Source organism: Ipomoea nil, unplaced genomic scaffold (assembly GCF_001879475.1).
Source record: "Ipomoea nil cultivar Tokyo-kokei standard unplaced genomic scaffold, Asagao_1.1 scaffold2036, whole genome shotgun sequence".
Classification (NCBI taxonomy): domain Eukaryota; kingdom Viridiplantae; phylum Streptophyta; class Magnoliopsida; order Solanales; family Convolvulaceae; genus Ipomoea; species Ipomoea nil.
Window position 1 is genome coordinate 6,377,902 of NW_017618464.1, and position 23,366 is coordinate 6,401,267.

The window sequence follows — 23,366 nt, forward strand, 5'->3', positions numbered from 1 at the left end:
ATTCTCTCATAAAATTCTATCTTTTCAGTCTAATTTAGTGGGAGAATACCAAAAAACTTGGTTCGACTCTCGCGTCGTTGGGTATTCGTCACAGGCAGTCTTGTATGTATACTCATGAACAAAACGGCAGAGTAGAACGCAAACATCGCCATGTTGTCGAAACAGGACTGGCGCTAATGGCCCAGTCCTCTGTTCCGTCTCGTTTCTGGGATTATGCCTTCGAAACTGCTGTGTATCTTATTAATAAAATGCACACTCGTGTCTTATCTGATAAATCTCCTCATTATTTCTTGCATCGGTCTCCTCCCTCTTATTCATACTTGCGTGTTTTTGGGTGTTTATGTTTTCCTAACCTGCGTCCCTATAATCGTAAAAAACTACAATTTTGGTTGTCTCCTTGTGTCTTTTAGGATATCCCCCATCTTTTCGTGGCTATCGTTGTTTAGACACTAATACTAACAAGGTTTTTATCTGTCGCCATGTGCGATTCGATGAGATTGTCTTTCCTTTTGTTGTTTCTGTTGACTCGCAGGTACCCACACCACGCCTGGAGCCATGGGGTGTTGCGTCGGTTGTGTCTCGTGGTAAGCCGAGTACTGTCTCGGCCTTTGATGATCAACCTGCCGTGCCCATAGCCAGGTCCGACCAGCACCGCTATCAGACTGCCTCTACCGAGCCGTCCGTGACCGAGTCCGAACGGACAGTCACGGACCAGCCACCTGCTCGGCCGAGAGGTCGACCCCGTGGTCGATCTCGTCCCGTTACCTCACCCGTTCGGTCTCACGAGATGAATACGAGGAGCTCGGGGCCGCATGATCATGTTGCTCTATCCACTGATATCACTACTAAGCCTACATGTTTTACTCAAGCGGTCAAATTTCCCGAATGGCGGGATGCAATGGGTTTGGAATTTAATTCCTTGGTGCACAACAATACATGGTGGCTCATTCCTTTTAAATCAGGTATGAAGGTGGTTGGCTGCAAGTGGGTATTTAGAACCAAGAGAAAAGCTGACTGTTCGATTGAGCGTTACAAGGCTCGATTAGTTGCCAAGGGATTCAATCAGGTTGCCGATGAGGATTTCTTTGAGACTTTTAGTCCCGTGGTTAAACCGACTACGGTACGACTTCTCTTATCCTTAGCTATTTCTCGTGGATGGACTATTCGACAGTTAGACATTCATAATGCTTTCCTAAATGGCAACCTTGTTGAGACGGTTTATATGCGCCAGCCCCTGGCTATGAAGACAAAACGATGCTCGGGCACGTTTGTCTCCTTCAACGTTCTTTGTATGGGCTTAAACAAGCTCCCCGCGCCTGGTTCATGCATTTGCATGATTTTCTGGTTTCTGTTGGTTTCTCACCTTCCAAAACTGATGTCTCTTTATTTATATATTTACGTGGCAATACTCGTCTATATTTTCTGGTCTATGTGGATGATATTTTAGTCATGGGTTCTGATTCGGCTCTTGTGACTGATCTTATTGGCAAGCTGGCTCTTGAATTTAAAGTTCGTGATATGGGAGTGCCTTCATTTTTTCTAGGTATTGAGACTATTCCGTTGTCTGATGGCATGCTTCTGTCTCAACAACGGTACATGAAAGATATTTTAAAACGAGCAGGTATGGTTGATTGCAAGCCTTTGGCCAACCCGGTTTCAACTGCGAAGGCCGAGACCGGTGCCGTGGTGCCATATGTTGATCCCACTCAGTATCGCAGCTTTGCAGGTGCTCTGCAATATCTTACGGTAATTCGTCCTGATCTTTCCTATGCAGTCAATCGTTTGTGTCAGCACATGCACTCTCCCTTTACTGCGGATTGGGCGGCTCTCAAGAGGGTGTTACGGTATGTAAATGGGACACTACATCTCGGTCTTAAAATTACTCATTCTTCCTCTCTGGATATTCATGCATATTCTGATTCGGATTGGGATGGCAATCCTGATGATCGAAAATCTACTAGTGGTTTTGCTGTGTTTTTGGGGACCAATCTTGTCTCATGGGTTTGTCGAAAGCAGCATACTGTGGCTCGTTCATCAACTGAGGCAGAATACAAAGGACTCGCTGATGTTTTTGCAGAGGTTACTTGGCTTGTCTCTCTAATGAAGGAATTCGGGTTTGCGCCACCTTCTGCGCCCAAACTCTGGTGTGATAATCTGGGTGCTACTTATCTATGTGCTAATCCGATGTTTCATGCTCGCACTAAATATATTGAGATCGACTACCACTTTGTTTATGATAAAGTAGCAAAGAAGGAATTACAAGTCAATTTTATTTCTACCAAAGATCAGATAGCGGATATTTTTACTAAGTCTCTTTTGTCTGTACGTTTTAATTTACTCCGTTCCAAACTCAATGTTTTGACTGACCAAACTTGTGCTTGAGGGGGAGTATTAGGACTCTATTGTTCATATTAGACTAGGACTATATTATTCGTGTTAGACTAGGATTCTATCTAGCATCTCTATATATTCGCTCCTTATACTCTCAGACATCATTCATAAAATACAGAAAATATATTCTCATCAATTTGTATCTTTTTTCTTTTCAATTTGAGTTTATGATTCTCCTTTTTTTTTTTTTTTTTTTGACAAATTGTATCAAAATTATATCATTAAAAATTTGTACTTGTGATCTTTTAAATGACACCTATATGATATATTTTTTATTTTTAAAAAATAAATCTATAAGTACATAAATTTATTATTTTAGTGTAACGTTTATGTAAATTAAGCATTGATTTTATGAACATATAAAAAGAATATTATGAATCTACTACGGAGTGTATAGACATACATATAGTACAAATATTATGAATATAGTAGAATATTGATTTTATTAAACATGATGCATTTGTAGTAAAATGTTTATACACAATAAGCTTTGTTTTTTTTTTTTTTTTTTTTTAATGAACATATAGAAGGACTATTATGAGTATACTATAGAGTGAATAAAAATACATATGATGTACATTTAGTTTAGTTTTTATTGACATTAAGGTTTATGTTTATGCACATAAAGACAATGACAGAGCGGCCTGTGATTTAGTGATAGTATATTATGAATCTTATTAACCATATAATTTGTCTGTAGTATAATGTTTATATACCTTAAACTTTGATTTTATGAACATATAGAAAGAATATTATGAGTCTACTATACAGTATATATAGTGAATGAAAATACACATAATGTACATTTAGTTTAGTATTTATGAAAAATTAATGTTTGGTTTATGAATATATAGAAAAAAATATTATGAACATAATACATGATAATGTTATTAAATATGATACACTAATTGACATTTAATATAAAATGATGTCATTTTGAACTAGGACCCACCATATATGCAAGGTGAACATTGGTCCACAGTGTAATTTATCATTTAAACCTAACATGATTAAAATATCAAATATCAATGCTATTGAAATTAATATATATATATATATATATATATATATATATATATATATTTGGGAATGTAAATTATTGTTATTATTATTATTGTTGTTGTTGTTGGTATTATTTGTAACGAGCAACACGCATGACATGCATTTACAAAAGAAATATATTATCTTTGGGAATGTGAAGCAACATAACACACATAGCTTACATTTACTAAATACATTGTTTGTTTTGCTGATTACATTTAATTACAATTTTTAAATTCAAAATTTATGTCTACGAAAATAACTTTACACTGCAGTTTTTAGGTGTTCCTCCCTTAGAAATACCCACAAATTGGATTTAATCTTCGCGACTTTTTTAGTATAACTCTCTTTGTATCACCATGATATTTTTTAAGTCGGATAAGCGATGAGTTTGTGGTATTTTTTTTGTTTTTTGTTTTTTTTTTTGTTTTTTAATTTTTATTTAATCCCAATACTAATTCATTATAAAGCAAAATTTGATTCAAGATACCATCCATATTTTATTATAATAAGAAATTGCTAGAATATCATTTAATATTTTGATTATTTATTTATTTTGCACTATATAAATTATATAAATAATAATACTTATTGAATATAATATATGTTATTGTTTGTACATCATATCATATCGCATTGGTGACATATTAGTATTATATAATAATTTTTGTTGATAGTTGAATATAGTCACCAAGTCAATAATCTGATCAATTTGGTTGGGTTAATTTCAATGTATAAATATTTTGAACAATTTAAATCATAAACTAATGGGTTTTGAACAATTTAATAAACTAATTCAGTGTCCATGATATAACACATTTTACACAATTTAATAAACTAATGGGTTTTGAACAATTTAATAAACTAATTATGTAACCACGATATAACACATTTTACACTCACCACTACTTAGAAAACAATTTAAAATTAAACCAAACATACATAGTTTAAAAAAATTAATTTAATTAATGAGAGAAGCTGGGAAGCACCTTTCCCCCTTCACTTGGAAACAAATTAAATTATGGAAACTTCACCTTTAATACAAACAGCTGCAACATAAAAACCAGCAAAAAGCAAAAATGTCTTCCAACCAGCCTGCAGATTATACCACTCAATCTCAATACATATATATAATAATACATTATGGTGGAAAAAGTTTGTTTCTCCATCATCTTATGCCTCTCAGCTTGTTTAACAACCATCCTTTTCCCAGGTTTAATTTTGATCTGATCACGAAAAACTGTCTCACCCCTTATGCTATATTTACTTCAATTTTATGTTTTTTGTTACTTTTAATTTTTCCTTAGCTTTTTTAATTCTTGTTTTGTTTTATATGTTTCTAATGTGCAAGTAATTAAGCGTTTTTTTTTTTAAAGAATTTTTTCTTTTTTAACTAGTAAACGTATTTTTATATTTTATTCTATTTGTAATGATGATTTCAGAGGTGGTATATGCTGCAAGGAGATGCCCACATGATAAACTTGTCCTCAATGACCCTGAAAAGCTCTTTGTTTTCGGTGACTCCTATGCTGACACCGGTAATTGGCCACCTACAAATGCTTCCGGGTCTTGGAGGGAACCTTTTGGTATGACTTTCCCCGGCAAACCTTCTGGCAGATGGTCCGATGGTCGCGTTCTCACCGATTACATAGGTGCCATTTGAGACAAATGAAAACAAATTAAAATATTTCAATGAAAAATTGTATTTTTGGTCCTCCAATTATATCCATGGTACAGACTTAATTATTTAAGTTATATGTGTGATCATCTTTAATCCTAAGTTATGCGTAGATGATTTTAGTCCCTGAAGGACCAAATCAAAGACAGAAATAATCCCAAGAGGTTAAAATTGTCGCTTCAGACATAACTTAGGGTTTAATTAATGATGGTCACACAGTTGTACCACTGAAGACCAAAAACATAATTAGTAAACTAAATATTTATATTTTAAATTTAAAATAATTTTTTTTGTTATGTATATATATGTCAGCGGAATATCTGGGATTAGGATCCCCACAACCCTACAATTTGTGGAAGGGGGATGGCGAAGAAAAGCAGTATGGGATGAATTTTGCATACGGAGGGACAGGTGTGTTTGACTACACAAACGTTGACGGTCCGAACATGACGACACAAATAAATCATCTGCAACAACTCCTTCAACAAAATGCGTACGCCAAACACGACCTAACATCGTCCGTAGCTCTCGTCACCTCGGTCGGGAATGACTATAGGAACTATCATGGAGATATACTCGTAAGTCTTATATCATTGAGTCACACTTGCGTCAGACTGTCACACAGATCATTATTCTTAAAACGGGTCCAATCAGATCGAATTAATATTAAAATGTAATACTTATACTGAAAAATGTTTTGCAGGAATTTGTTGAATCAGTTACGAAACAGCTTAGTATGAACCTTAAACGCATTCATGAGATGGGAATCCCCAAAGTAGCCATAACGGCAATGCAGCCTTTGGGATGCCTACCCTTCATAGCTTTTGCAACTGGCAGCTACCCAAACTGCTACGAAAAAACAAACGACTTTACGAGGTTACACAATCAAATGTTAAAACAAAGGGTAGACAAACTGAACGAGGAAACCGATGGGTCACCCTTTGGTATTGTTGACCTGTATGCGGCCTTCACGACCGCCTTGAACATTCAAAACGACCAGCAACCTGGGAAATCTAGTTTCCCACGTCGATTGAAGCCATGTTGTTATGGTAAATGCGGGGAGGTTGATGATGAGAGTGGAAAGAAGGAATATGAACTGTGCGATGATCCAAAAAAGGCATTCTTCTGGGATATGGCGCACCCATCACAGCAAGGATGGTTTGCTGTTTATTCTGCTTTGAAACCTTCCCTTCCCCATCTGTTTCACTGTGAGCAGGCCACCCCAATTGTTTAGACAATAATTTAATATAATGTTCAAAATGCTAATAAAAGCTCAGATCAGATGGAAATCTGGATCGATCGGATTAGTTAGTTTAGTTTTATCTAATTGGAATTAGATTTATCCAATTGGGTATGGCTCAAATAATTGGTTTTTGAATAATAATCTTATATATAAATATTCAATATTCTTCCAAAAGGCTGAACCCAACCCTAAGGACCCCTACATCCCGACTCGACAGAGCATTTGGGAGGAATAAATATTCAATATTATTAGCATGAATTGTTATGTCATGGATCATTATATTATCCATCTTTAGCTTGTAAGGTGAAACAAAGTCAAATTATTTTTAATTTAAATATTTTTTTTTTCTTTTTTTTACAAATAAAATTAATATTTAGAAAGTATCACTACAAAACGTACTCTAATTATTGAAAGATTTTATATGACACTTATATTGATATATATTTTTTAATATTTTAAATTAATTTTCTATTACAATAAGTTACTAGCTTAGTATCAAAGTGGGTTGAAACCAGCTGGCCGGTCCTAGCTTGCCCAATGATGAGGAAGGTTAGGGTTAAAAATTTTGGCACGCGAGGAAGCAGGTCTATCTCGCGAGTTCAAACCACAGACTAGTGAATATTTTAAAAAAGTGCGTACTTTTTAATTAAAAAAAGGAAAAGATTGTAACTCATTCTTATATTCAAATATTTTTAAAGTATTCATACTTTTACAATCATATATATTTTGCCTTATTGTTCATTGTATTGTATATAATATAAATATAAATTAATATTTTTATATAAAAAAATTTGTACGAATTATGATTATGATAAAAACATTAAAACATCATTACCCATCAAATCATAATGTATATAAATTTAAAACTTATTTTTCTTATTTATATATTAAAATATAATATAGTATAAGAGTTTTCTTTCTTGTTAAAGTTTTTTTTTTTTTAAATAAAAAATTAAGCTAGCCAGCAGCTCGGTCTGTCAATCCACATAGAGTAAGTTAGGGCCAAAGAAATTTATCCGCAGGCTTCGCATGCCGGCTTATAAGGCCGACCAAATTTCTAGCCTGCCATGGGACAAGCCTAATATGACGGATTGGCTTGCATTGACACCCCTAGTCACTACTATATGGTTATTTTCAACTACATGTTCATTTTAGTGATGCAAAAATATTATATATACCTTATAGACCCATCATTTTGTATTGTAATAAGTTCATGTTCCACTACTAGAAATTATGGAATTTCCGACCACCTGAAAGTGATCTTGAATCAAGTTGATACCAAAAAGTGATCGGAAATAGCAACAAAGGTTTTTCCAGACACCAAAAGTGGTCGGAACAAGACTTTTTACTTGATTTAAGATCATTTTCAAGTGGTCGGAAATTTCATAATTTTCAATAGTGTTCTGGGGTGAGTAAAATCACGAAACAACAAACATTTGACAGGTAGAAACATCTTTAGAAGGAAAGGACACGAAGGAAGCAATTGGAAGGAGCAGAAGTCGGAAGAAGGCCGGCATTTTCTTATCGATTAGGGTGATCACAAGACATTTTTCTGTCAATTAAGTTCACAAGGCGGAGTTTACGAAATGCACACTATCAATTAGTGGTTGCGGGTTTCCCACATCACTTGACTGATTATAGAAACTTATTAGGCTTGGTTCGTTAATGGTTGAGAGTTTTAGTATAAAAAAACATGATGTCAATTTTATAATTATTGCAAACTTTCAAGTTTTCAATATTTATAAATCTAGCATTGCCGCCCCCTCCAAGAAACTAGTTGGTCGCTTTTTCCACCGGAGAAGGCGATAACCAGCGATTGTTTGTCCGTCGTCGGAGTTGGCTTGTCAAAACACTAGTGATATGCTATTAAACGTCAATAGCTGGTTTTTGGGATCCGATGCACAAAAATAATAGGTTAATGAACTTAATTGTAACTTTTAAATGTTCAAGTTTCTAATTGACTTTTTGAATAAAATTTAGGGGTCTATTTGATCATTTTTCCTTTATATATATATATATATATATATATATATATATATATATATATATATATATTGTATTTAAATGTTTATTTTTTTTGAAAAAAAAATCATAATTGAAGACCGAAATGCCCTCGTATTTAACGATATATAGACGGTTTTGTTGATAAAGGACAAAAAATGGTCATGTCATAATAATACTAGGACCAAAAGCGAATGTTCTAATAAAAAAGGACTTAAAGTGGATTGTCACCTATAAATCTAGGACCAAAAATGGAATTAACTCTTTTTAAAATTAAAAATTACACTAATTTAAGATTTTGACTAAAGAGTTTACCGGGGACGGAAATGTCCTTGTCAAATTTCTCGTAAGGATGGGGATGGGAACTATTTTCAATTCCACGCCAGGGATGGGGACGGAGACTAGGACAGGATCGGGGTTTTGAGGACGATGACGGAGAATATACTCCCGCCCTGCCCTATTGCCCGCCATCCCTATCCTACCATCTCACCTACTATATTGCGCGCACTATCGATGATAAGTTGAGTTAATAAAAATTCAGTGGATCATTATGTAGAGGATTAGTGTCTAGTGCTCACAAGAAATCTAGGTCATCACATTAAGTGTAATAGCTGTCAAAACTTGATCATGTGTCCTTACTAACAATCTATCACTCAAGAATTAACTGAGATGTCCGTGTGTCATTAGATGGTGTTGCTTACGTAAAATGTTTTCTTTAATTTATAGTCAACTTTTTCCACCAACGAACATGCCTCTAATTAAGTGTAAGATTCATTATATTCTTTCCAAAGGTTGAATCCAACTCTAAGGGCCCTTCACACCCCTGCCCAACAAAGTATGGGGATGATGTAAATCATGATAACTCAAATGAATATGAATCACATAGGTTAGACATTTGTTTATTGCGCACAAGAAACCTTCCTCATTTTGAGAGATTACTTCTACACTGTCGCTGGTGAGACTAGATTCCTGATAAGATTCATACTTAATTTATTGGAGGTGTTACGAATCAGAGTGGTTCCTGGTACCTCGGATGGTGGCCTACGTATTTGCTTACGCCGAGATTGTAACCAAAATGGTAAAAAATTAAAACACGTACGTCATATATATATGTCGACATTGTTTGGCTACTACAACGTCGCGACAATCAAAGATTATGGCTGAATTTATTTTAAAGTTTTGGTGAAAAAGTAAATTAAAGGATATGTTTAAGTTGAATCGAGTTTTAAAATTATGGCTAAAAGTTGTACTTTGTGTAATCGTTGCCAATTGCATCTCATTCATTTTACAAGCTGATTAGATGTACTAATTAGCAGCTACTTTGAACTATTTTTAAAAAATATTATTATTTTTATTATTTTATTTTTTTATTCTTTATTTTGTTATATGGTCGTTGCCAACTTAATTTTTTATTTTTTTAACTTAAATTTCTTTTTTTAATTGTTTACTATTATTATTTTTTTTAAAAAAAATTTCTCTTATTACAAAAAATTAAATATGTTAACATAATTTTTGATGTAATATATAATTTTAATAATATATTTTTAATTAACATTTATAATTATTAATTTAATTAAATTTTGGATGATTAAATTATAATTTAAAATGATTAATAAAATAATTAAAAGTTAATATAAATTAGTGAGCCAACTAATTAAAAAAATCAAATTGTTTTCAAAAAAATTGTGAATGATGGGTGGATGCTAGAACTAAAAACATTGAAAAAAAAAAAATCATTGCAAACGGCACCATAAAAAATACTTTTATTTTTATATTTATAATTTATTTAAAATTTCCCCAGATCACAGTTCCTATAAATTGCCCATCAAATTTCTTTACCGCAAAGCACCCAATTCTTTGACTTTCGAAAGTATCAGGTTTTTTCTTCTTCCGAATCTCACCATGTCTCAGGTATTTCCTTACGATCGAACTTCTGAGATATAAATTTGTATGCATATTCTTGAATCGGCATGACTGTTCGTTTATTCCTTCGGAATTAAATTTTTGCTTTTGATAATCAAGAAAAAATTCGTGATATTCTTTGAGATTTGCTAAGCTTACGCCTGATTCTGCAGAATCTTGAATATGAGTGATTTCTTTTAGCTAAAAAGTTGGGCTCTTTACATAAAGTTGATATTACAATGCCAAGAAATTTGCAGAATTGGGAATTTTTTTATGGCCCGATTTGATGGACTGGGATTTCTGCTTCTATTCCTTTATTTGTCTTTTAGTTTTTTTAATAATTTTTTGTTTTGTTTATATTATCTTGCTATATAAGCTTGAAGCTTTGAAATCTTAATTTGATTATTTCTCCTTAATTGGAAATTTGGAATATCTATTCAAGTATTTAGATGGTGAATGACAGATGAACATTTTAATGATCCTAATGAGTTAAAAATTGTTGGAAGTTTGAGTATTTATATAGAAAATTCATTCAAAGCTTAAGCTTTCCACTCAGTTTGTGAAATCATTTGTTTTTAGGCTAATGATGTTTGTCTTATGTTATTTGGCCATCCCAATGGTATCTGAGTCTATGCTGAAACAAGAATCCTCTGTTCTAATCTATTTTTCTAAAAATGACTGTATCCACAATGATAGATTGTAGACCATCTGGATATTATTGCAAGCCTTAAATTTTGTTTGTGTTGTTGGATGGATCAAATAATGAGTGAATTGATATCATTATTACTTTATGGGATTGAAAATACTGATTTTTATTGAAATATATAGGTGAAATTGGGATTTTGGGAAAGAACAAAATCATGTGGTTTGAGTTGTCTGCTTTAAAGTTTGAATACATTTACATGAAACAATCAGTCATAGACCTTATTCTTTGTTGGGCTTATCATGTTCTGTGTTGGATTGAATTTTATGGTCTTATAATTTGACAAAGATTTCTGTGTTTAATCCCATTTTAAGACTAATGCGTCTTTGTTCACTGTGGCAGACTGTCGTTCTGAAGGTTGGCATGTCATGCCAAGGATGTGTCGGGGCTGTCAACAGGGTTTTGGGGAAGATGGAAGGTATATTACCACATTTTCCTTAATACTCCAATGCTTTTCTTCTGAGTTAATACCCAATTTGGTTCCTCGACTATTAGGATTGGATTTCACCAATTTCGTTCTCGACTATCAAAATTGCCCAATTTAGTCCCTAACTATGTAATTTTTACCTAAAATGGTCCCTCGACTATTAGGATTTCACCACTTTAGTCCTCGACTACCAAAGTTGCTCAATTTAGTCTCTAACTATTCAATTTTTACCTAAAATGGTCCCTCGACTACTAGGATTTCACCACTTTGGTCCTCGACTACCAAAGTTGTTCAATTTAGTCCCCAACTATGCAAATGTTAACCTAAAATGTAAGTTTAGTATGGATTTGGGGACCTTTTCGGAGAGTCGAGGACCAAAGTGGTGAAATCCTAATAGCCGAGGGATCATTTAGGTAAAAATTGCATAGTTAGGGTCTAAATTGAGCGACTTTGGTAGTCAATTCTAATAGTCGAGGGACCAAATTCGACTTCTACTTCTTTGTTTTAATACTAGTTCCTCGCTTAATCATTAGTTCATCAGTAATGGGAATGGAAACGAGAATAAGCCAATACTACTATATGTTTCATGGTTTATACCCTTGAAGGATTAGCTGTTTATTTTCGGTCACGTTCAGTTCAGCCTTGGATAGCCAACATTTTCTAACGATTTCCTCACAAATGAATACTAGGTGTGGAGTCTTTTGACATTGATATTAAGGAGCAAAAAGTGACTGTCAAGGGTAACGTGGAACCTGAAGCGGTTCTAAAAACGGTTTCAAAGACGGGAAAGAAAACTTCGTTTTGGGAAGCAGAAGCACCTGCTGAAACTGAATCGAAGCCTGCAGCTGCTGTTGTCAATGCATGATATGATCATTGTTAAAATGGATTAAAGGCTAGTATGATTATGGAATATTATGTCTTTATCATGACTCTAGTGTGTTATAAATAAAGTGTTTGTTTGCAGTTGATATTTTATAGCAACACAAAGTGCTGTATTTCATATATTTAAAGATTGCAATGTACATGTTTTAAGTTTAAGAAAGTTCTTCTCTTTTTATCCTAACCATGCCTGAGTTCTTGAGGTTTCCTTGTTTTGGCCTTCAATTGCTTGCTTTCTCAGTTGTTTTACCGTTTGATTTACGAGAAAGCCTGCAACTAGGTTGCCTATAGCTGATTTTACCAAACTAAATGTTTAACCAACTTCGCTGATGTTGTCTTTTAGCTGTTTTATCCTATACGGCTATATCCATGATTAAAGTGTGATGAACTGGTACAATCTTTTCTTTTTTTGATATTAGAGAAATTAGAGAAATAAAGAAACAAATTAAATAAACTACATAGCCTAAAATGTGAGAAGTAATTAAAGAAGTACAATCTTTTCTTTTTTGATATTAGAGAAATAAAGAAACAAATAAACTAATTATACAAAACATGCTCATACCACATAAATGTTGTCCCTTGTTGGGATAGAAGAATGCATGTATGTTCATATGAAAAGAAATGACTTGTGTGTTGTTATTAGGGGCAGAAAATGCAATAAGATCTAACTTCTCTTTGGTCAAAAGTGGGGTGCCCCTAACTTCTTTTAGGGTATATAACAGTGTAACACACAATAATAGTGATTTTTGGAGAGGTTTTTGCATATTTAAAAACTTCAAAGATGATTTTTCAACAAAGTGAGATAGTGGTTTTGTGGTGGTTTTTAATTACATAAGGAGCTGGTTTTTGTCTCCATAGTGGAACCCACCAAGAAGAAAAAAAAAAATATCTTGGTCACGTGAGAGGCAAAACTAGCGCCCAGCCGAGCACGTTTACTCCACGCACTCGCTGGGCGCGTTAGTTTGGAGCACTTTTTTTGTTTGTTCTTCATTTTTGATTTTTTTTTTTTTTTGCTTTATTTTTTTCTTTTTCCCTTCCCTCACATCTTCTCTTTCTTAGTCACACTTGCAAAAACTCCTCCAAATCTAGGCCTATTAAGGATGCTCATCAAATCCAATGACTTCTCGCCTAGTTGGTTAGAGCATTGATCTTGAGATCAAGAGTTCGAGTTTCGTTTGCACAAATTATACGAACTTGTAAAAATATTATGTTATATTATCGGTGGTACTGTGATTTTCAAGTATATGATAATCACATTAAACTCTTGAGTTATTGCCAGATTCTATTCAAAGAAGAGCGTTTAGTTACATTTATAAGACTTATTAAACTCCAAAAAAAAAAAAAATGAAACTTTCTTTTACTAAAAAATTGTTGCTATGTAATAGGAATATATAGGTGTAACACCAAACAGCAAGTTGGGTTATGTTGAAATTGCTCCTAGTTTGAACATTTCTATGTTTCAACTTCATTCACAACCATAAGTGACTTCCCTCTCATTCGTTTTTATCTATATTTTAAGTGATGAAATTGAGAAGATATAGAAGCTGTAGTGGCCAACTTGGCCTTTATTTAGTGCAAATATTATAACAAAACATTCTTTGTTAATTAAGACTACAAAAAGTACATATACGTGTGTTGTTTACGTCCAAATTGTTCTTTGACATCTAGTGGTAGTTGTTATGTGATGTGCTGTGATGTGAACTGACATATGGTTAGTCGTTGAATTTGAAGTAATGAAAGCATATTTTTGTATCATATACTATACAATTATGCATAGTATACTGGTTACACCGAAGAACAAGTGTTAATACTAGTTGGCACAATTCAAATAGAAACACTTTTGTAATACATAATTTAGCATACCTATAGCTCTATGCGGTCTAGATCCATATATAATTCTAAATTGTTTTAATACCCAATTTAGTCTTCGACTGTAGTGATTTTTTTTTTTAATTTAACCTAAACGACCTATTATGCTTAATTGGGTCCTTAACTTCGATGATTTTATATAATTGAGTCATTTGCTTCTGTTGGCTATTAGAATTCAGGACTAAATCGAGAATATATAATTGAGTCATTTGCTTCTGTTGGCTATTAGAATTCAGGACTAAATCGAGAATATATAATTGAGTCATTTGCTTCTGTTGGCTATTAGAATTCAGGACTAAATCGAGAAAAACCATTATAACCGGTGATTAAATTGGGTAAAACCATTATAGTCGATGATAAAATTATGTAAAACTATTATAGTCAATGACTAAATTGAGTATTAATAGAGAGAAAATTATCAAACTATCCTAAACAGATGACACAATTAGGTAAAACCATTGAAGTTCAAAACTCAATTAAACACAAAAAAATTAAGTCATTTAAAACTAAATAAAAAAAATCGAAAAGAATATAATAATTAAATTTGTTATTAACTCATTCTAAATTTCCTTGATGAGGAAGTAGGCCAGGTAAAGATTGCAAAGAGATTGTATGCAAGCAACATATGTTGTGGCTTCTTGTAATAAAAAATGGGTTAGTGAAGTTGACCATGAAAAGGAAATTAATTATTAATTATTTGGTTTAATGGATCAAACACACTACTGCGCAGAAATTTGAATCTGTTATTATATTGAGTTGACATTTAGGATATGGGCCATGCATATAATAATACAATAATTCTCAATCTAGCTAGCTCTACCAACTTCAGCATTGAACAAGTATTCATTTCAACTAGCTAGAAATTAAACTATGAAACTTGCTACTGGGATAGTTCAAATGGCAAATAAGCTCTCTTTGTGAAAAAGAATTTCAGAATAATTTGTGTTCAATTCCCATCACAAGTGACGATGACGATTCCAAATGTCAGTCTGATCAACTTGACTGAGGTTGCCTATAATTTTAACTGGATCCTATCATATTAAAAATCTGGGATCTTAGCATCAAGGGTGTTTTCTTTTCTTTTTCCAATAAATTAAATAAATTTGCAAGATTGGGAAATTGTTTTAAATGTATATTTAATTTAATTTATTTCCACTTCTCAATTTGGAAATTCATGGATTAGGTGTAAGAAGATGCTCGCGCGAACTGTTCAAAGTACACTCACGCGGACACGCCATTGAAGAGCACTGCAAGTTGGCTTACAGGCAATCATGTTCTGCAAATATTTACTAAACAATTCGTCCGTACATCTCTTCCAACATGCTATAAATTCTCTATTGCTTTCACAGTATCTATCACCACACACAATCTTCAGAGCCTCTAAAGTTCTCAGCTCTTCAAGAATAAGAAGAAAAAAAAAAAAAGAGGTTCTTAATTAATTAGCTCCTCTTCTTCTGCATCATACAATGGATTCAAAGAACTTGAAGGCTGCAGTTATTATGGTGCTTTTGTGCTGGGTTTTCTCCCTCTTAACCCCCACACTTGCCTATAAGTCCGGGTGGAATAATCCACTTAGAGTTGGGTTCTATGGGTATTCTTGTCCACCAGCAGAGTCCATTGTGAAAAATGTTGTCTACAAAGCTGTTTCTCGTAATCCAGGCTTGGCTGGTGGGCTTATCAGGATGCACTTCCATGACTGCTTTGTTAGGGTAAATCCATTATTTTTTCTATTACAATCACCATGTTTCATGCATTATTTGCCCTTTCCTTTTCCAAAAAACTAGAATTTCTCCCATTTTTTCTTGGATGACGGGAAAACTCGCCGCCATTATTCGAGAGTATGCACGGGGTAAACCTTGCCTTGTGACTCTAATCCGCAAATGATAGCTTGATTGTCAATAGCTAATGGCTTCAAATCAAAAAGACCTATTGGCCAATAAGTTACACCAGTTGTCCAACTAAAAGTCAAACTTGTAACCTTATAATTACCTAGCCAAATGGATATCCTACTTGGCTAGCATTACCAGTGATGGTTGGATTAGTCTGTATAGTTGGATTTTCTCATACCTTTGTTTTAGACGACCAGGAAAACCTGTAGTCACCATCCGAGGACGAGGGTGTGTACTGAGTAAATCTATCTAGCCCCTAATAACTAGGAGAGAATTGCCTGATTGATCATATAATTGGCCGGTTCAAACCAAAAAGCTAAGGTTAATATGCCAGGAATCAAACTTGTATCTCACCTTATAGTTACCAAGTCACCAGACCAACTTAGTTAGGGTTATGGCCTATGAGGCATCGGTTAGTTGTCTAATTGGAATTTTGCTGTGCATTCAGGGCTGTGATGCGTCTGTGCTATTGGATGGGTTAAACTCAGAGAAGGAAGCCATACCAAACAAGAACAGCCTAAGAGGGTTTGAAGTGATTGATGCAGCCAAGGCTGCGGTGGAGGCTGCATGCCCTGGAACAGTTTCCTGCGCCGACATCCTAGCATTCGCAGCCCGCGACAGCGCGCACAAGGTAGGCAACATATACTATGATGTCCCGTCAGGGCGGCGCGACGGCCGCATTTCAAACAAGGACGACGCCCTGGCAAATCTCCCTTCTCCATTCGTCGGCGCCATGGAGATCTTCAAGAGTTTTTCGAAGAAAGGGATGTCCCTTGACGAAATGGTGACTCTTTCCGGCGCACACTCCATCGGAATCGCCCACTGCGCCACCTTCGCCAACCGCCTTTATCCTCAGAACAAGGCGGAGAATCTCCCCATCGACCCTGAATTCAAGAAGTTCTTGACGGCAATCTGCCCGCCGGCAGCTCTCACCAACGGGACCGGAATCGCCAACCAAGTAAACCTTGATGTTCTGACGCCGAACCGACTGGACAACAAATATTACGTGGACCTGAAGAACAAGAAAGGGGTGTTGATATCCGATCAGACATTGATGAGCCACCCAAAAACTGCTAAAATGGTGGACTTGAATGCTAGGTATGGATCGGTGTGGGCTAAGAAGTTTGCGGCGGCTATGGTGCATATGGGTTACCTGGATGTGATGACGGGGAGGAAGGGTGAGATCAGGAGGAACTGCCATGTTGTCAACTGAGAATACATCTCGGGTGTTGATTTAATTGTTTTGGCCTCCTAGTTTGATGATGAGATCGAGTTTGGCTATGTGCTTTTGCTGATTTGATTTGATTTGTTGAATTGGTTTTCTTGATTCAATTCTTGTTTCTTGGGTGGCTGACTATTTTCTGAAGAGATGTAGTCAGCAATCTAATTGCTTGTGTAATAATCTTTGTATTTTTCATGATTAATTTAATGAATGTATTCTTACAATGCTTGAAAACATGATTATTCCCTATTTGGTTTTTGGATTTTATTAAGAATTGAATCATTTTAAGGCAATTTCTCTTGAATTTTGAACTCATGAATGGGAACTAATATTGATCCAAGCGTTTTCATGTGTATGTGTCTAGTATTGTAATTCCTTTTTATGTCTTGTGTTATGAATGAATTTTTTTTTTTTTTACTTAGGAGATCTAATTACACTAGCTATCTAAATGACTTAGGGTGACAATTTGACATTTTGTCCTATATATTAAAGAATTGCACATAAAATATAAGGGAAGCCTTCCATATATATATCCATCCAAAATTCCATTTCTCACCATCATCCAAAAAGTAGCTACATAATAATAAAGCTTACATATAAAGCAAGAAATGGTGAACCCTAACTTCTCATCTAATCAGAAAAATAAATATAAACTAACAAAGCTTCCCAAAAAGGCACAGCTCACAGGCACATTCATTCATCACTGCCTAGCAACAATCTCATGCTCCAGCTTCGTAACACCCGCCAACTTCATTTCCAACGAAAATCTTTCTTTCTTGAGGTTGTCCACTGTTAGCCTGCACCTGATAAAATGAAGAGGGAAAATAAGAAATGATAACATAATTAAACATTCACAAATGAGAAAGATATACTACTTTTGTGTCCGTATATATATATATATATATATATATATATAATTTTAAAGTAGAAAAGCTCTCTTACACATTCATATATTTGTTGACAATGGCCTCAATCATTTGGATGCAACCAGATTTCAGCCGGCAAGCACCTATGCTGCATATACAATTAAGCACGTGTGAGTAATTAATTAACTTTACAAATTAAAAGAGATGGATTATATATATTATATTTTTGTTGTATAGGACCAAATTAAATATTATTGAGAAATGGATTGTTGTGTTTCACTTACCATGATGAACTCCCTTTTAACTTGATGGAAAGCTCATGCAGTTTGTCATAATCAATGATAGGATACTCCCTAAGAACATGCACGTACTCAAAATGTTACGTATATATATATAGAACTTGCTTCTATTGAAATTATTAATTATACTCCGATCTGTATTTAATTTATCTTAAATTTAATTTTAGGGGAATGGAACAAATTAAACTGGATTCCCATAGCAGAAGATCGAACTTACAGAGTATCAGTCATATCATCTAAGATGGCAGCAGACTGCATCAGAAACGTAGAAATCAAATCGATGAAGAATGTTTTGTCAGGTGAAGTATCCTTCAGCCCGTAGCTCAACCTGAAATACTCATCAACATAGCCCTGCACCACCACCAAAAGATCAATGAGAATCCACACTCGATTTCGCAACAGAAATCAAAATCCAATTCCGCAAATTCATAAACCAAAATTGAAGAGCAAAAAACAAAAAAAACTGATATCTGATAATATAATGAATCGATCAATTGTTACTTCTCGCTCCAGCTGTTCAATGTGAGCAATCATCTGTTGCTTGAGAAGATCCACTACCGTTTTTCCTGACCCTAGAGAGAATTGAAGAAAGCAACCGGAAAAAATTAAAAAAAAAAAAAGTTGAACAGAGAATGGAGAGAGTTTGAGCGATGAGAATGTATGAAGTGTAATAGACAAACCGGAGGAGGAGGATTGGGCGAAGTGAGGAATGTTGCGTGAAGCGTTCATAGCGTCAAGCGGTAGAGATCAGTTGGAGAGAGAGAGGGAGAGGGAGAGAGAGAGAGAGGACTCAAGTAGTTTTGCAGGTGTTCCCTCGAATGATTCTCCTCTATTTATATTGGTTTAGGACTGGGTTGGGGAAGAAGAAGACAATGTTTTTTTTTATTTGTTTTATTCTTAATTCATAAGTATTATATTCTTTTAAATAATTAAATTTTGTAATTTGTAATAACTATATCTATAATCTAATTACATTTTCCAAATATTTCAAAAGAAACCAAAAAAGCTTGTTATTAGATTGTGATTATGCCGTTTTCAAAAAAAGATTGTGATTATGCTAATAATAGTGACACGAAGTGACTCAAATTCAATCCTTAATTGAGACGGTATTAACTCTTTGTGCTTCATAGGTTGAGAAAGTAGTTATGAACAGATACTATATTGTAAACAAAATCAATAGTGCTTAGAATAATTGTGATTATAATATCTAGATCTAATATTATAATTCGTCGAATATTTTAATATATATATATATATATATATATATATATATATATATACACTAATAATTCACCCGCGCTATGCACGAAAAAAAATTACGTTATTATAAATATAAATAAAAAATAGAAAAACTAAAATATTTTAATTATTTAATATAATAATATTTTTGAGCTTCCATTGGTCAAGTATTTATTATTTTTATAGAATACAAAATTACAATTAAAATTAAAATTAAAATTAAAATTATAATTTTGTATGGTTAATATAATCTCTAATTATGTGTATATTCAAATAAACTTATAGAGATAATTTACATAATTACATTGATTTATTCTTAATTGCATTTCATCTATATTATAATTTTCACAATACAAATAATAACTAAGATAATTACATTTGGAAAGCAAATTTCAAATTTTGTATGTGTAAATTTAAACTCTAATTGAAAACATTTTTTATATGATTATATAATATATAGCTATTTATTTTTCAAAAGTATATTTTTTATATGATTATTTAATATATTGCTATTTTATTTTTTAAATATTGTGTTTTTTTTTTTAATAATAAAGGATGTTGTGGCATTAATTGTAACATTAATTATTTCCCAAACCATATAGCTTTATTTTATATATATATATATATATATATATATATATATATATATATATATATATATATGGAAGGGATCAGGTGCATTTGTGGCTTCCCATGCGATTGTGCATGAGGTTTATACTTAATGTGCGTGAGTGTTGTGCTTAATGTGCCTGAAATTTGTACTTAATGTGCGTAATGTTAATATGCGTGAGTTTTGTACTTAATGTGCCTGAGTATTGTGCTTAATATGCGTGAGATTTATGCTTAATGTGCGTGAGTAGTTCGGAATTACAAGCTCAGAAGGAAGTAGAACAGAAAACTCACGCACATTATTGCCCAAACTTCTTGTTACTTCTTCCTTCAATTTGGCCATGGATTCTGGATTATCAGCTACCTTCAGTGCAGTTGAATGTTTATATACATGACGCACGCACATCAAAATTTGCACACCAGCTAAGTGTGAATTTCTGTTATATTATTCTCATAATTCTTAACCACCATAGCCCGCCTCTGCATCATCATCATCAGGGAGGGGGCAATGGCCACTGGGGATGGGAAGAAGTTGACATCCATATTTTCTGCTGCATTTTACACATTCACGCACATTAAGTACAAATCTCATGCACATTAAACACAACACTCACGCACATTGAGTACAAATCTCACGCACATTAATCAACCGCACGGGAACCTTTCAATATATATATATATATATATATATATATATATATATATATATATATATTGGATTTCATATTCAAATAAAAGAATAAAAATTTGGCCCTGTTTGGTAAATGGATGTTAGCTGTTAGCTGATTGTCTTAATTAGAGGGTATAACTAGTTGATAACATTAGCTGATTGTAGAAAGATGTTTGGTAAATTAGCTGTTAGCTGATAGCTGTTTTGGTATAATTTCTTTTCTCAAAAAGTTAATTGAAAAAGTTGTTTTGAATAGCTTTTGAACTTTAGCATTTTGGAGTACAAAAAAGCTAATTAACCAAACACTTATATTGATTTTTAAACCAAATCAAACAATTAATAATGGTCAAATAAGTTAAAATTAGCGTATATGCTAACTATTTTACCAAATAGGGTGATGCAATTATTAAAATGTATAATGATTTGAACTTTTTTGGTTATTATACATTTGCCATATATGGTACTAGTATGATCCCCGTGTGATGCACAGACTATGTTAAGTTATGATAATAAGAATTTTTAGTGTTGTACACATGTGTTGCATGAAATTTTTTTTGTTATTATGAATTTAAATTAAAAAAAATGAAAAAATATTAAAATGGACAATATATAATAATATAGTTGGATGTTTATATATTTGGTCAAATATCTATTTTCATAACGTACAATATTTACATTTAAATTTTGTATGGTTAATATAATATTTAATTATGTATATATTTACATAAATTTATAGAAAAAATTTACATAATTAAGTGGATTTATTCCTAATTGTAATTCATATATATATATATATATATATATATATATATATATATATATATTATAATTCTAAAAATATGAATAATAACTAAGAGAATTATACTTAGAAATTAATTTTAAAAATGTAAATTTTAAATTTTGTATGGGTAAATTTAAACTCTAATCGGACACATTTCCTTGTATGATTATATTTTTTTTTTGAATGCTACTAGCTCTATTACAATGTAGTATCTGTTCATATACTTTCTCAACCTACTGAAACACAAAGAGCCAATATCCACTGAGGCTCGAAATCACAATCTTCCAAATGGAAGTCCAACCCGGATACCATTAGACCACATAGTCCTGGTTCCTTGTATGATTATATAATACATCGTATATACACATAATATTTATTGATGCGTATATAGAAAAATTCTATAATATAATTTCACAAATTATAATTTATATTGATAGATTTATAATTTAACAATTACGTTTAGAAATTTAAAAAGTAGCATTTAAATTTTGTATGGTTAATATAGTGCATAAGTGTATATATGTATGTATTTACAAAAATTTATAAATGTTTATATATTTTTAATTTGATAATTTCATTTCCTTAATTATATTTTATATTTTATTAATTATAATTTAATGAAATTGTCACAAATATATCCACAGGAGAAATATTATATTTCTGAATTCATCACTGTCACATTCCTACTCTCTCTAGAAAAAGGAAAAGTGGGATGAGAAAAAGCATAGAAACTTGAATAGCATATACAAATTAAGCCTCGAAATCAACATACTAACTCTATGTTTCAAAAAATCCTACAAAATTATCAAAATCACCGTCGTTATCATAATAATTTAATGAAAGAATGTAAATGGAGATTAACATAAAATTACTATATATAATACTTTCAAGGTATTTAGGGGCAATTTTGTTTTTCAATTTTAAGTTAAAGTTTGATTATTTTTCAGGTTTTTTTTTTCTCAGAAAGCGATATGTTTATTTTTTTTTTTCCATTTTAAATAGAGTTCAGGACTTTAGCTGATTCGATTTGAAATTCGATTTTGCTCGGTTTTGGTGAATTTTTCATTGAAGTATTGACTTCAATAGAAATTTCAAAGACAAAGTTGAAGATAAAAGGTCAAAAATATCAATTTCATTGTGAAATTGATGATTTTTTTACTTTTTTTTTCTTCAACTTTGTCTCTGAAATCTCTCTAGATGATGATTTTTGTTTATATAATTTTGTATTAATTGTAGTTAGCTTATTAAGTTATTTTCGCCTTTAAATTTCTTTTATCTTTCGACAAATCTGGCTAATTTATATTGATTCACAATTTTTTTTTTAAAAAAAAGTAAATTATACTTGATAGTTCAAATCCATGACTTAGTCATTGATCTCTATCATTAACTTCTGTGTTTTTGGTGTTGAAACCAGGTTTTGTTTCGTTTCGTTCTTCGTATACATCTTGTAATGATCTAAGATGAATAAAGAGAAAAAAAAAAAACTAAAAATGAATCACTTTCCGGTTCAGCAAAGCGCTTCGTTGCCTGTGAGGAGAAGAGGAGTTTGATTTCCTATAAGAAAAACATTAGCCCTTCCTTGCTGCCGAAAAATTACAAAATCAGCTTTGTAGCCAATGTTACCAGGGTCTCCATCAATGCCCAATCCATTGGATCC

The 23,366-nt window shown here is 32.8% G+C and overlaps 3 protein-coding genes across 4 annotated transcripts; all 3 read left to right on the forward strand.

Moving 5' to 3' along the window:
• Window positions 1-4,516: 4,516 nt before the first annotated feature.
• Window positions 4,517-6,611, forward strand: LOC109147657 (GDSL esterase/lipase At5g03610-like). Its single transcript, XM_019295268.1, has 4 exons — window positions 4,517-4,645; window positions 4,875-5,084; window positions 5,423-5,688; window positions 5,814-6,611. Exons 1-4 carry the CDS (start codon window positions 4,576-4,578, stop codon window positions 6,342-6,344), a joined length of 1,077 nt encoding a protein of 358 aa, XP_019150813.1. The 5' UTR covers window positions 4,517-4,575; the 3' UTR covers window positions 6,345-6,611.
• Window positions 6,612-10,155: 3,544 nt separating this feature from the next.
• On the forward strand, window positions 10,156-15,411 carry LOC109147658 (copper transport protein ATX1-like). 2 transcript variants are annotated; one of them, XM_019295270.1, is made up of 4 exons: window positions 10,156-10,265; window positions 11,302-11,377; window positions 12,076-12,261; window positions 15,400-15,411. In XM_019295270.1, exons 1-3 carry the CDS (start codon window positions 10,257-10,259, stop codon window positions 12,249-12,251), a joined length of 261 nt encoding a protein of 86 aa, XP_019150815.1. In that variant the 5' UTR covers window positions 10,156-10,256; the 3' UTR covers window positions 12,252-12,261; window positions 15,400-15,411. The 2 variants fall into 2 exon arrangements, with proteins under 2 accessions (XP_019150815.1, XP_019150814.1); XM_019295269.1 differs by lacking the exon at window positions 15,400-15,411 and having other exon boundaries at window positions 12,076-12,449.
• Window positions 15,412-15,517: 106 nt separating this feature from the next.
• On the forward strand, window positions 15,518-17,479 carry LOC109147885 (peroxidase 5-like). Its single transcript, XM_019295541.1, has 2 exons — window positions 15,518-15,843; window positions 16,472-17,479. Exons 1-2 carry the CDS (start codon window positions 15,601-15,603, stop codon window positions 17,234-17,236), a joined length of 1,008 nt encoding a protein of 335 aa, XP_019151086.1. The 5' UTR covers window positions 15,518-15,600; the 3' UTR covers window positions 17,237-17,479.
• The last annotated feature ends 5,887 nt before the right edge of the window (window positions 17,480-23,366 follow it).

Excerpts from the sequence above, each read along its gene's own strand:
- LOC109147658 (XM_019295270.1), top strand. Across the intron at positions 11,378-12,075 it reads GGTTTTGGGGAAGATGGAAG|GTGTGGAGTCTTTTGACATT; the intron begins GTATATTACCAC and ends AATGAATACTAG.
- LOC109147657 (XM_019295268.1), top strand. The coding sequence starts at position 4,576 with ATGGTGGAAAAAGTTTGTTTCTCCATCATCTTATGCCTCTCAGCTTGT. Across the intron at positions 4,646-4,874 it reads AACAACCATCCTTTTCCCAG|AGGTGGTATATGCTGCAAGG; the intron begins GTTTAATTTTGA and ends TGATGATTTCAG. Across the intron at positions 5,085-5,422 it reads CGTTCTCACCGATTACATAG|CGGAATATCTGGGATTAGGA; the intron begins GTGCCATTTGAG and ends TATATATGTCAG.
- LOC109147885 (XM_019295541.1), top strand. The coding sequence starts at position 15,601 with ATGGATTCAAAGAACTTGAAGGCTGCAGTTATTATGGTGCTTTTGTGC. Across the intron at positions 15,844-16,471 it reads TCCATGACTGCTTTGTTAGG|GGCTGTGATGCGTCTGTGCT; the intron begins GTAAATCCATTA and ends CTGTGCATTCAG.